The sequence below is a fragment of the Toxorhynchites rutilus genome, chromosome 1, assembly GCF_029784135.1.
Source record: "Toxorhynchites rutilus septentrionalis strain SRP chromosome 1, ASM2978413v1, whole genome shotgun sequence".
Taxonomy (NCBI): domain Eukaryota; kingdom Metazoa; phylum Arthropoda; class Insecta; order Diptera; family Culicidae; genus Toxorhynchites; species Toxorhynchites rutilus.
This window is the reverse complement of record NC_073744.1, coordinates 63558090-63572656: the sequence shown is the minus strand read 5'-3', so window position 1 is coordinate 63572656 and position 14567 is coordinate 63558090. Positions and strand designations below refer to the sequence as shown.

At 39.4% G+C, this 14567-nt stretch overlaps 1 protein-coding gene across 4 annotated transcripts in view; it reads right to left on the bottom strand.

Annotated features, from left to right (window-relative positions):
* Nucleotides 1-13932, bottom strand: part of LOC129768319 (mucin-2) — a 57411-nt gene extending 43479 nt beyond the window's left edge. Inside the window, exons 1-2 of one of the 4 annotated variants that reach the window (XM_055769883.1) lie at nt 13824-13932; nt 12793-13065 (exon numbers count right to left, since the gene is read on the bottom strand). In XM_055769883.1, the coding sequence (XP_055625858.1) occupies nt 12793-12826 (34 nt within the window). In that variant the 5' untranslated portion in view covers nt 12827-13065; nt 13824-13932. Of the gene's footprint in view, nt 1-12792; nt 13800-13823 lie in introns of those variants that run through there. The other 3 variants (XM_055769909.1, XM_055769901.1, XM_055769892.1) reach the window with 3 other exon arrangements.
* Between the last annotated feature and the right edge of the window lie 635 nt (nt 13933-14567).

Here is a 14567-nt window from a genome sequence, read left to right as displayed (position 1 = left end):
ACGCATTTCTATTATTGATCGATTCAAATCAGCAACAAATAGGCGAGTTAAGTTTATCCGATAGTTCAGAGAAGTCTTGTTCAGAAGCAGCGCATAGGCAGATGCCCTAGAAAGGTTCATATGTTCACACGAAAACATCTTCAAGCACGACTAAAATATATGCATAGAGTTCAGCAGAATGTGAAGCAAAATCCGGCATCCTTCTGGAAGTATGTGAGGTCACTGAAAACGAATACAAGGATACCGCCCAATATGGAATTTAACGGAGCAACTACTAGTTCAAATAGCGAAGCAGCCCATCTCTTCGCCAACTTCTTCCAGGGTGTTTTTAGCACAGCGATGCCTGAGATATATACAGGATGCTTTCGGCATATTCTAACGTACGACATAAATATTCCCTCAATCACATTTTCACCCGAGGAAGTCCAAAAAGCGCTCGAAAATATTGATGCGTCCAAGGGAACTGGAGTTTATGGACTGCCACCGCTATTTCTCAAGCATTGTGCCTCCTCATTGGCTTTTCCTGTTGCTTGTCTATTCAATAAGTCACTCTTTGAAAAGACATTTCCGAAGATTTGGAAAGCAGCTCGAATTGTTCCGATCCACAAATCGGGCAGTACTTACCGCGTCGAAAATTACCGTGGAATATCGATTCTATGCTCACTCGGCAAGGTTTTTGAAACCATGATTCATGCTATACTGTATAGAGCTGCGCACTCGCTGATATCAGAGGAACAACACGGATTTGTACAGCACAGATCAACGACAACAAACCTAATGTGTTACACTCGCGTTCTATTTGATGAAGTCGAGAACAGGAACCAGGTTGATTCCATTTACGTCGACTTTTTCAAAGCATTCGACACTATTCCGCATGAGTACTTGATTGGGAAATTGAAACACATGGGATTTCCTGAACACATAACTGGATGGCTACACTCATATCTCACCAACCGTGAAGCTGCAGTGTGCATCAACTCAGTTTGTTCCGAAAATTTTCCCATTACGTCTGGTGTGCCACAGGGAAGCGTGCTTGATCCTTTCGTTTTCATTCTTTTCGTGAATGACCTATGCTATAGACTGAAGTCTCCGAAGAAAATGTTTGCCGACGACCTAAAATTATACAGAACGATTTAATCTGTCCTCGATTGTCTCGTTCTGCAAAGCGACATCGATGAGCTCATGCTGTGGTGCCGTGAAAATGGTATGGCGATGAACATAACGAAATGCAAGATAATTTCATTCTCACGGCGGCTTGACAAAATCAATTATTCATACAAAATTGGAAACAACACGTTGGAACGGGTCGACTCTATACGCGATCTGGGCGTCACATTTGATTCAAAACTACGATTCCAAGATCATGTCTCAGCCACTGCAGCCAAAGCATTCGCGGTGCTTGGATTCATTCGGAGACAGACTGTTCAGTTCACGGATGTATACACACTCAAAACACTGTTTTGCACACTGGTTCGCAGCATTCTTGAGTATGCAGTTCCAATATGGTCGCCATACCAGACAGTACAAGTTGCCAAGCTAGAACGAGTTCAGAAGCAATTCATTCGATATGCCTTACGACAACTTCCATGGAGCGATCCTGTAAACTTGCCTGACTACGCCTCGCGTTGCATGCTCATCGGTTTGGAAACCTTATCAGCTCGTCGACTCAAACTCCAACAAACGTTTATGTTCGATATAATAGAGAGTAATATTGATTGTTCGGAGCTGCTGCAACAAATCAATTTAAATGTACCAACACGAACTCTTCGTAGTTATCCCGTCATCAATCTGCCATTTCACAGAACCAGTTACGGACAGAACGGCCCATTTAACTTATGTCTGAGAGCATTCAACGCGGTTTGCCATGTCCACGATTTTGGAATGTCCAAGAATAGTTTGAGGGCTAGGATTAAAGACATAATTTAAGTTTCAGTCTGTACGATTATAAATCGAAGACGAGGACAAATAAATAAATAAATAAATAAATAAATAAAAATCTGTGGAAGATGATCTCATTTGGGTTGGGAAACGCTGGGTTCACTGGGTTCCGATCTAAATACGCTAAAAAACCTGTAACAGATTGTCAAAATGTCCGAGTGAAATCAAGGAATAAAAAGGAATTATGTACTAAAACCCAGGAAGCATGGTAAGGTAAATGATGTTGGTTTGTCCAGTCGAAAATACTCACCTGTGTCAAATCAGGTATTAGAATGTTTCCAATCAGATTCATATATCTAAATCCGTGATCGGAATAAATCGCCACAGTAAACAACTGCAACAGAAACAACCACTTAGAAAAAGTGTAGTAGGCTAGAAATATTTGGCGCGGGAAAAACATCATGTGTATAAATGCCTCACATTTCTATTATAAATTTATTCTCTTGTTCTCGTTTTTCGAAATTTATTCTGAGGACAATGTAATGGGCAGTTTGCAGTTTGTTTTGTTTTGTTGTCCTTCGCGCGAAGCAGAAATAAAGTTTCTCAGTGTTAAGTACTGTTCATCCATAAAATGCCCAAGAAAAGGCATCATTCAGAAGAAAGCCTAAAAAACTCAATGGTTTCTGTCAAAGGCGAGTATTCTTCCTTTATGGTAAACAGCATGGCACTGAGGCATCATCGTGCTGTGCGTAGTTCTCAAAGTTCTGTGCAAGGTGATCCTCAACCGGTTCAAAGAGAAGATTGATGCGACGGTCCGAGGTCTTTGCGTGCAGAATCTTGCACAACGGGGTCTTGTCTGATCCTATCCGGGTCGCGGTTGGTGTTAGGCAAGGCTGTTTACTTTCACCGCTACCATTCCTCATCTTCTTCGACGAGATCATGGTGGGCACTAACGACCATGAACCTAACCGTGGGCTCATTTGGGAGTCTATTAGGATGGAACACCTCAACGACTTTGCTTTTGCTGATGATATTGCGCTAGTATCGAGGTGGCGTTCTGATATGCAGAGTTAGGTTGACGGCCTGGCCGCATGCATGCTCCTCCGCGGCTGGCCTGAAAATTAATGGCAGCAAGACGAAAGCTTTAGATGTCAACATGGTCACGCCTTCCTGGTTCACAGTAGCTGAGCAATCACAGGAGAGGGTCGAAAGATTCCAATAACTTGGTAGCCAGATTGCGTCAGATGGCGAGACCAACATCGATATACGCGCGCGGATCAAGAAGGCGAGGGCTACCTTTGCGAGTCTGAGGAAAACATGGAGGTCAAATCAGATCAGTCACCACACCAAAATCCGGATTTTTGATTTCAACGTAAAATCTGTGCTGCTTTACGCTTGTGGGACGTAGGGCCTATCAGCAGAGCACGCGTGGGAGCTTCAGGAACCGATGCTTCGTTAACCGATGCCTGAGGTATATAATTCGGGTTTGGTGGCCAGAAAACTGGATCTCAAATGACGAGCTCCATCGTCGTTGCCATCTGATGCCGATTTTAACAGAGATCGAGGAGCGTAAGTGGCGGTGGGTCGGCCAGTCATTACGGGAAAGTGGCACTGAAATTTGCAGATATGTACTAGATTGGAACCCGCAAGGATGTCGCAGCAGAGGCAGATCCAGAGGTTCCTGGCGATGGAGTCTCACAAACGAGATGAGAGGTGTCGACCCAAATTTGATCTGAACACGGGTCAAGGCGAGAGCTGCGGATCGCCCCGGATGGAAGCTTCTAACGAAGGCACTATGCTCCCAGCGTAAAGCGTAGCAACATTATTGTATATTGAATTACAATTTAGATTAGTTGAATTTTAGTGTGTATTCGAACATTTATCAAATGAGTATATTGTATAGACACTTTAGATAACTTAAATTATTCGTGTATTCAGCATTCGGCGGGATAAACATACTGCTGTCAAAGTATTTGTTGAAATAAAGTTCTTTCCGACTTGGACTCCCAAACAAGTCACACGCTTTTTTATTATACTCCGAAAGATTTGATTAAGTATCTTTTAGTAGTTTCCCTCGGATTCCCTCGGTGATCCGGAACACATTAAACATCAAGTAAGTGAGTAAGTCAGGAGTTTGTCCGAAGACGGTCTTTCATGGCCAGATGGCGAAAACAGCTTCGGATCCGTTTGAAAAGAGCCATATTTTTCGTGTGAGTTTAGCTGCCTTTGTATTTCTGCCATTGCCATCAGATCATCTTAGAATAACACATACAGTGGATTTAGGTTATTTCAACAGCTGAGCCAACTCAGAATCATTTGCGACGTGTTTGTTCCTATGACGTCATGATTTAAACAAATCAACTCAAACTGACAACAAATGCCTACTGTGATTCGATACACTCATAACATAATTTAGAGATATTTGTGTTCAACCTCTATAAAAAATATTAGAAACATAATGTCTTCAAACTTTGAACTTGTTTCGGGGATTAGTGTATTCGACCATAATGGTTATGCATATAATACCCGCCACTTTTGTACATATTAACACCGTAATAGACCATTATTCATTTGTCATGGAAGTTTCTCTGGTTCGTTTGAAGATTAGTACTATACACAAACCAATATTGGTTTGCAACTCGCATTTCGTGTTTCGTGGAGTATTTGCGCTGTCTTAACTTGGTTGCATTTGAGATTTGAACGGCGGTTTTAACCCTTTCCCGTACAACATCGAGTCTCACTCGTGGGTACTTGAATAACATAGAGTGCTAGAACGCTCAGCAGGCTAGTGAAATCACTTGCTGTGTGACGTATTAAATAATACGGGAAGGGGTTAATTGAAAAAAAAACAACACTCTCCGGTGTGGTTTTGTGGGACGGCTATTGGCGCAGCTAACCAGCAAAGTTAAGCGATCTTCGCGAACGGAAAAAAAGGTACATGTTGAGTTCAATCGACCTCCGCCACAACAAGGTTCCAATTACTTGCAAAATTGTATTGTTTTCATTGCAACCGAATTGTCCTAACCTTGAAGCCAACCCAGTAGGGCACGCAATGACCGACTGAGAGCAAAACCAGAAACCATGAGCGCCAAACATAAATGGCAAAGTTTGTGAAGATGATTTGACCCGGAGTGGTTAGCCAACGGCGGAGAACTGAAAGCTAGCGCCTTTGAGAAAAGATGAGAAAAAAATGAACACCGGCATCACGCCAGCAGCGGTGAAACGAGTCATTGCCGCAGGTCGGGGTTTCGAATTGATTTGCAAGACCGATTCACCGAGATGTGATGTGTACCAATACCCCTTGGACTCGCGCGAGATGCGATAATGAAGTGTTGGGGTTTGGAAATGTTAATGGCTTTGTCGCCCGCGCACGAGAAAAGCGTGGGAAAAAACTGGAAAGAGGGAGTTTGATTACCCGTGCAATCGATATATTGTGCAAATTTTTGCAATTGGGAACTTCTGCCCTGAGCGGAGATTGGTTCGGATTTTGACATTTTCTTCGATTGGCCAAGTTTGTACAATAGGAACTGAGTCATTTTAAACACGCGCAGTTTTTACTGGCTTAGAGTGATGGGATATGAACATTCAAGTACTAAATTTTTCGTCGATATCTGATGCTATTTTTTTCGAACGGGTGTAAATAATTAACTTATAAATCATAGAAAAATAATCCGTTGCAAAGTAGAAGCATCTGATGGGAACTGGAGAAAATCGTGTACTCCGAAGAGAAATTGGAGAAATAAGCATCACTTATGTAACGATCCAACGGTGCTAGAAAGAAATTGAACGTCACGACGCCTTATCGGTGTAAAGTTCAGTAGATGCTTCCAGAGATGTGATAAATGATCGGAGCTGCAATTTTATCTGAGCGTATTACGTCGCGTAGTTTGTGTTTGCTTATGGGTTATCGATGCTGCTGGATTTAATTCGATGCCAAGACTGGCTGGAGTTGTGCTTAGGGCTTTTTTTTTTGATAAACTTTTCATCAGCGGGAAGCGGGCTGCAACAAGGTTATAAGATACCGGTGAGCAAAGTTCGAGTACATCACTCTATAGGTTAGCTGGTTCGTTACGATGCAATCATGATGGGAAAGTAAAAGGGAGCTTCACAATTCATACTGAGCATGCCGTTTGTCATGTACGTTTGACATTCGGCTTCGTGTGTTTCGGAATCGAGTTTACGTAATTATTCTTCGTGGGTGTGATTGATTCGCACATGAGGGAATGCTTTAATGATAGAGAACATACATACATGAAGATATACATGTGTTGCGTGAATTGATTGAGCTTTCATTTTGTAATGCGAAAATTCCCCATTTTAATATGTAACCAGGGGTGTCAGATTTGACGATATGTTTTAATTTTGTAGAAATTTGTTTTTCTATACAGATACTTTGTAGTATGGGAAAAATTGTAAGTTTTCATAAAATCTCGAAAATAAAATTAAATAGCGGAGACTCTTATCGCAGAGCCATTTGTTTACTTTTTTATTTTTTCTTTCAAGATCATTTATAAATCTGTGGAAAATTCACTATTCAAACGAAACGAAATCTATCGAAAACAATCGGAACAAAACCAAATCAAATCTTTTCAGCTCACAGTTTGTACGGAGACGAATGGCATTAGCTAATGATTTCGGTTGTACAACACCATCTCACAGCTTCATGGAATGGTTGGGAATTACCTGTAGCGTCATATAATTTATCTTGGAGCGCCACCGTTCATTGCTGCCCTTTGCCTGCAACTGGTCTCGGCTTGCTCCAAAGGTGTGAGAAGAATTTTAATTGCGCGCCTACCGCAGTGCTTTATTTCGTAAAGTTGTCCACAATGTTAGGATTGTGTCTGAGGCTGCGTAAGGAATAGCTTCATTCATCTGCATATTGATTGCCCTTATGTAAATGCTGGACAGAGAGTTTGTTTGAATGTGTTTAGTTAACTATCATGAACCCAACATTAATTGTGGATGACAAACAGTCCGAAACGTAATCGTTGAAGTTTCATTGGCGTAAAGCTTCATTCACTTAAAATATGGACACGCATCACATACTGGCTTTATTAGGAATATCTGTACTGATTTATCAGGACATGAATTCGAGATGCTTTTAGGGCGTCTTGATTTATGTTTCATATTTTTGCATTTGTCCTGATTTTTATAAGAAATTCAATTTTGTTGACGGAGGCCTTACAATGTTGCTTCAATTGACACATCCTCACTCACTAATGAGCCTATCGGCTTTCGATTTGCTACAAATTCATGCTTTCTAAAAATAATGCTACTCTATCTTCACGCTCAATAAAAAGATTATCACTCTCTGAACAGTTTTGTTTCGTTTCACGTTCATTTATTTCATTCCTCACACTGAAATGAAGTTATGGAATCGTCAAATAAAAATGAACGTGTTTTATATCTGAATGAAAATTTCGTTTCAGTTCGAACTGAATCCACTGAAAGTAATGAAAATGACTATGTGGAAGGATGTGCAGTATGCCAACAGGCATAATAAGTTGTTTGCGCTGGACTAATATCCCCTCATATGCCTCTTTTAATTCCCATCCAAGAGACAATCCGGGAAAATCCAGTTTGGAGGAATCAAATCAAATGAAACATTCGATTGAAAGCAACGATCGTTCTTTTGCATGTGAAACTGAAACTACATATAGTTCATTCAAATTATAATGAATTCGAGCAGTTTCAATCTTCAAGGGAAAGCATTTGCTTTCAAATTGAAAGGAAACGACTGCAGAAAATAACGAAATTGAAGAATCGATGTTTCAGTGTGAGTAGAGAACACACACAATCGAAAGGTATAACAACATTTTCATCTTCTAGTTTCGAAATTGTCAAGCCCTGATGATAATTAATTTAATTTGTTTTTGGAGTAAAAACTTTTTGACTTAGGATGACGTCTATCGGGAACATATTGGAGTACAAAGTGAAAAACGAAAAATCTGCCACATAACGAAAATTGTCCAATTTCAAGTCCTCATTGCTCAGTAATTTGCTGATTGATTTTCGAGATATTTGCATTAATCGATTTAGGTATTCCCTAATAATTTAATACAATTAGGAAAATTATATATTTTATGAAACTAACCATCAAATAATTGCAAAATGTCAAGCATTATCTACACGAAAATCCCGTGTTCTGATTCGTCAATTAGCACAAGGCATCTTTGCTCTCCCAGTTGCTCATTCAATACGAATGTGGGACTGTGTATAATTAATGTGTTTGGTTTCATTTTCTGCTGCGTAAATCCCACGTTTCGATTGGACCAATTTGCTCTCCTCCAGTACTCATTTCATTCCCCTATAGCATCTTTTATGGTGCACGCTCCAATGGCTAATCACCATCCTTCTGCCATCATCGCTCGATTGTGGAGTGTACAAAGGATGCCCAACAACTAAACCAAACGCTCCTTTTCAGGGCCATGATTATCAAAGAGTTGAATAGTGGAATTTTTCAAACATAGCCAGAATCAATTTGCAATAATAGATTAACAGATAGATTATTGGCGACTAAAATTTTAAAATGTCTAAACGAAAGTATCATTTTACCGATGAATTGCTAATGATTATGAGACCAAGGGCTGCATATGCGATTTTGTTGAAACAAAGTGTTGAATTCACAATGAACCATTGCAGGTAAATCTGATTTGGAGAAACATATCCAAACACCGAAACATTGCAAGAATATTCAATTGTAATCCACTTCTAAATCCATGCGAAATTATGTGGTGTGAAACCACATCTCTCAGAAGATTTGGGCTGCAGAAGGAACTCTTGCGTTTCATACAGAAGCTTCAAATCCATGGATTGTCTCGCGCACTATTGCGCATGATGTTTGATGACTCGAAAACCGCCCGAAAGTCTCCTGTTCTCGTACAGAACAGAATCCATCGCCTTCGGAGTATTTTACCACATGGATCGTTCAAGAAGTACGTTAAATAAATAGATTTAAGTATTTTGGTTTCTTAATCACAAAGAGCGTATTTTTATTTATTTATTCATATCTCAAAACAATGATAATGATTTGGTCATAATCGTAGCTGTGACAGGTGTCATGATTTTCAACTCCGACCAGATGGTATCCCTAGGTTCTAGACTAGCACCTACGGAATCTGCATTCGTCGGGACAACGGTCGATTTAGTACGTTCTCTGTAGAACTCATCCTGAAGCGATTATGATGGAATTTGGAGAACAAGCGAAAAACGACTGGACGGTTCTTAATAACCAAAAGTTGAAAAAAGGTAAGAAAAAAGATAAGATAAGTTGAAGAGATAGATCATTGCACGAAAGTGTTCACATTTCATCATCCGTCACCAACGTAATAGAAGTGTTCGGAGACGTTTGTCGACAGCCATGAAGACTGGATCGGGGATATCTCGCTGCAGCCGTGCATCGAATAAAAAACCAGATGCTGGTTTGGCCGGATTTGGACATTATGGAACAAAGGGCATGGAAGTGGTATGGACAAAAACCCTCCCAACACGCCAGAGCTACGAGAAATGTTGGACCATCGTGAAGTGGAAGCTGAAGACGACCCAAAAAAAATGTTGGAAACGAGAAGCATATTAACCGTTTTAGTACCAAACGACAATATATCATATCGGGCCTGATCACGAACGTCACTTCACGGTGAAAACGAAGTGAATTGTATACAACGTTATTACGACTGCCACCGCTTGTGTAGAATCCGGAAGAGTTCATCCGTCGTGACAACTTTGATGAACTCGGTGTTATTATGAATACTACGATACTGTCATGTCACGGAGAAAATCAAGTATATTTGTCACTTGTGTTTTAGGTGGTGAAAGCTAGTCACGCGGAATGGAGTAAGTTTAATTTCGTATTTATTTAGCTTTTTTGCTAACATTTTGAATCTTGACTTGCTTTTTAGGAAAGAAAAGATAAACAAACAGCAATTTATCCGTCTGGTGGCATTTTTGGAACGAAATTGTGACGTATCCAAAGGACATAAATTTGTTTATTTGTATTCGGTAAATGCGCTATGGCATGTAATTAAGGACTAAAAATGTAGCTCCCGTAGGCCCATTGAAGCATGGCGAGAGGTCTACTTCCGATTGTCTTGAATGAATAGAATTTTTTTGTTTCTATTCTTAGGATTAGCTAAACAGAGAGTTGCAACACCATAAAATGGCAATGGAGGCCACTTAATAATCTCTTATTAGAAAGAATGATCATTACCCAATCAATCGATTTATTATTATGATTATGTATAATATTGATTTGTTGATATTTTGAGTATAAAATAATAACTGTAAAGTTTTTCCAATATTGCAAAACAGATTTTTGTAATTCAAACATTCGCAATTGGTGGACAGGCCCCGAATCAGGACGGTAGTTGTAACGAATAAGACCATTGTTTTTTATTTCGTTTTACGTAATAGATATTTTCAACGATATTGTTTTGAAGACATTCTTTGAATGAAAGAGTATTAGAAAAGTGATAATAAGTTTCAAACAAGGAGAAAATGAGTGTATCATTGCAAAGCATTCACAAGATACTGTTTTTAAATTCTTCTCTATTTTTTTTTTTTTATCTTCGCTTATTTTTCGTCGGCCTATTTCCGCCACTTTAGTGCCAATCACCGACATCAGGGAGGCGACTCCACCTGTTCCTACCTATCAGACTCAACAACTCATGAGCCGGGCCAACTTCTTTTACTTCCGCTCCGAAGGAAGACGTAACCAGAGATTTTTCGCCTCAGAAAATCCCAACGACGCCAGCTGGGATTGAACCCAGGCCGATCGGATTGTGAGGCTGTTACGCTAACCATACAACCACTGGCGCCGTCCTTCTCTATTTATATTTCCATAATTTTGATATCCGTCTAAAGCAAATTTGAATCACTTTCTTTTGTCAAATTCCCTGAAACCCATCAGATATTTTATATGAAGATTATGCTTCTGACCGACGCTGCTGACCAGTTTCAGTTTAAATAATTTAATCAAACTTCATGTCCCGTATATCAAATTACAGAAATTCAGAATCGCATATGGGAGTAGCTCAGATTATACTGATCGTGAGGTGGATAAATTCGGGTTTTCTATGAGTTAGAGAAGGAATTATTACTCAACAAAATTGTAGAAATGGTTCTTATAACATGATTCTAGCCTTTACCTATACGAAATGCTTCTCAATATTCAAACGAGTGAGACAGAGCTAAGAAAAAGAATATGCGAGATGTTCATTATTATACATAATAGTTATGTTTTACCTCCAGAGTAATTTATAGAAGGGAAAATAAAATTACATTTCCATATGTTCAACAACTACGTTATTCACGAGCAACCAAGTATTCCTCATCTTTGAACCAGCGTTTGATTCAGCAAACTAACGCACCAAAAAAATGAATCATGGGATAAAACTGAATAGAAATGGCATTGAACTACCGAATAATCGAGGTATAATTGCAAACTAGTAATTCTTAAACATACGCTTAATTAAATGGAATAAATGGTGTTAAATCATTCACTGCATTAATTTGACCTACATAATGTTCAAACGTCCGAAATTATGCAACCGACATGTCTTTTATAAACGCGAATGAACTCTTTCACTTCACGGAGTTTATTTTTACACGCAACTGTCCGTGACAATGATGATAGACACAAAAAGATTAAGTAAAGCGCAAGTGACGTGAAAGCGTATGTGGGAGTGATGTTTGTGATCAGGCCCATCATATCCTGTTTTGTCTGAAAACTACCATGTTTATTCGTTCACACTTTAATAACGAAGATGCAAACCCAAACTGGGCCAAAGCTCAGTTAAAGCAGGTTCAGTTATCGATCGATTATTGTAGTTGGACATTGATCTAATAAGTTTTTTTTTCTCTCAATGCTCAAATAGTCGCTTATTATTTATTACTTATAATCTTCTTATTTCCAGAAACTAATTTTTGTTACGAGCTCAATGCTAGCTTCTACTTGCTCTCAATTTCATTCAATGTTGTATAACTTTATTAGGCAATAAATTCGGTTTAAAGTAACTATGTCCGAAAACTACAAGACCTCACATAACCTAATAAAAAACAAAACCTGAGCCTAAATATCATTAGTATTTGAGCTGTAAAAACAAAACCTAATAAAATTCAAAAATATGTAATTTTTTCCACAGCATTATTTTGATAAAAGATCACACATTATGATGTAGGAAAAAAACCCATTGGTTTAAACCTTCCACAGAAACAAAAATGTAGGTTATGGCCAATGTTTTTGTTTGGCGATTTTTCGTTTTTTTGTCATTTCCCGAAAACGGAAGAACGGAAGATAATAATTCTTGAAGACTGGGGTTTCTGTAACGCCAATAATCAATATTACACCAATGGCTTTTGTTAAATAAATATTTTTTTTAACTTTGTCGTTAATGGGTTAAACAAAGATTTTTCGAAAAATAATAAATATACATGATTTAAGCAAAATCAGAGTAGTCTTTTCAGTGAATATTTTTTTTAATACAATTGCTTTTTTATTGAATCATTCATTGAGAGTGGTGTAACTCATCTAACCGGGGTTGTGATCATCCGATTGATCAATTTCTTTTCATAATTCAGATCTTAATCTATATACTCATCTAAAAATTAAAATGAAACCGGTTTGGAACGAATTCCCACGCTTAATGTGTTGAAGTTTCGTTTTATGGTTTTGCGATTCATTAAACATTGTTCAGGATTGTTTCTCGATAACCGTCATACCGGAATCTCTTGCAATGAATGTACTTTATTCTTTTGTGCATTTTATCTTTTTTTTGTGTAATATCTAAGCAAATCAAACCGATCGTAATGACCTGTTCTTAGCAATAAAAATGACACATGGCCCAAATGAACACAAATAAAATGATGAAATGGGTTTCTGTGCATAAATTTATAGGATCTCAATTCATCATGACTCACCTGATACAATTAATATTTTTGCTGCCGATTCCATGGTGACTGCACTGGGATGACTATATGCTTTTCAGTATTCCACTTTTTGGACGAATTCCACACAGGTCCGGACGGGACAGAGCCCTCTCCAAGAGGTGTAATAGAACCACACTTTTTCGTAAGTCAGCGTTCTCTGTATCTAACACCTTAATAACTAAATTGGTTATGTCACAGCTTCACTCTAATATCAGTTATCACCTTATACACTTGCTTCCTATACTTCACAAATAATCGATACTCCTGTAGGAAAACGTTACGAAATTAAGATTCAAAAGATGTTAATAATTCACCAACGCAGACTCTCTTTCTCGGCGGCCACTTCTGTCGAGTTTCCGATAGGTAACTGCGTTTATGGCTACCGTTCTTAGCACCGTTCGTGTTCAAACTGGCCACGGGCAAGCGCCGAGATAGGAGCCGACCAGCAGCAGTTACCGCGTGCGCCAATCAGCAGATCTTGGGCCTCACTTTGGCGCGCTTGGGCCGCGGAAACTGGCACTTGAGCGATTTAGCTCGCTTTGCTGTGTTTCTGACAATTATCACATTAATTCACTCGTAGGCACTGCGTTCCGTTGGCCAACAACTGCTCAACTTTACAACACAATTCAAAATTATTCTTCTCACTTTTTTACTCATTCATTCATTCATTCATTCAAATTCTCAACACCCCCAACATGTGAGGAGGGTATGGCGTGTGTGAGAATTTGACAGTATATTTTATGTTTTTTTCGTTTAGTTGTTGCGTTGTCCAACGTTTCGTTACTGTTTGCGCAGAAGTGCAAAAATCACAAGAATGACTAATTGTCGTTTTGCACTTGTCTCACACATCCATTGTTTCACCTCAGCACCAACATGGGATTTGTTTCTGATCACAGATTAAGTTATTTGTTGTTATTTCCATCTAGAACATAGACGCTATTCCTGGAGGGCTTCTGTTCCGCTGACTCTTCTGTTAGCTTCTGTTATTACCACTGCGATCGAAACTCGAATGATATACTCACTGAGATGCCCAAGATTAGGCTGGCTTAGCTGTGGCGCCTCTGGGGGCGAAAGACAAACGTTACTGCGCGAATCGACTGCACTTAGCCACAGTTCGCATTGGAATGAGCCTACAAATGAAAATGAAAGGAAGAGTTAAGTCTCCTCACCCTAACGCTTAGCCCGAGCCAAGATTCGCATTTGGGGGGTTTGTACCCACTACCATCGTGTTATTCTTTTTTTTTCGCGACACGATCTACCCGGCTGCACTCGGGTCGCTTCTTTCGCTAATGTGGCATCAGCAGCGGCTACGGCTTCCCAAAACAAACCGCGCAATCATCCAGGCCTCCTCCTCTGTGTGCTCCCACAACTTCGCTTCACCCTGGGTTGAGATCTCCGCCGCTTCTAATTCAACAAACGAGCACGTTTCAAGATTCTTCTATCGGGACGCGATTTCGTCGCTGTTGATCACTGAGAACTTGTGCGGATCTTCGGCATAGGTTTAATGTTTTTCGCCCATGAAGCATCGATTGCTTCAATGTTGCTTCAGGTTTGAACGCTTGTAGTTTGTAGTTGTCAAAAGTTTGATTTATTTTCAAGAGGATTTATTACATTTGATTTTGTGGGATTCCGATTATGAACAAAGTGCATTCACTTGATGCGAAAATGCAACAAATTTTGTTCTTGCAAAATAATCGTATTGCTGTATTGATCAGTTTGAAAGTTAGAATCATTTTTGTTCAGGCCTTTCCGAACTCATTCTGTTG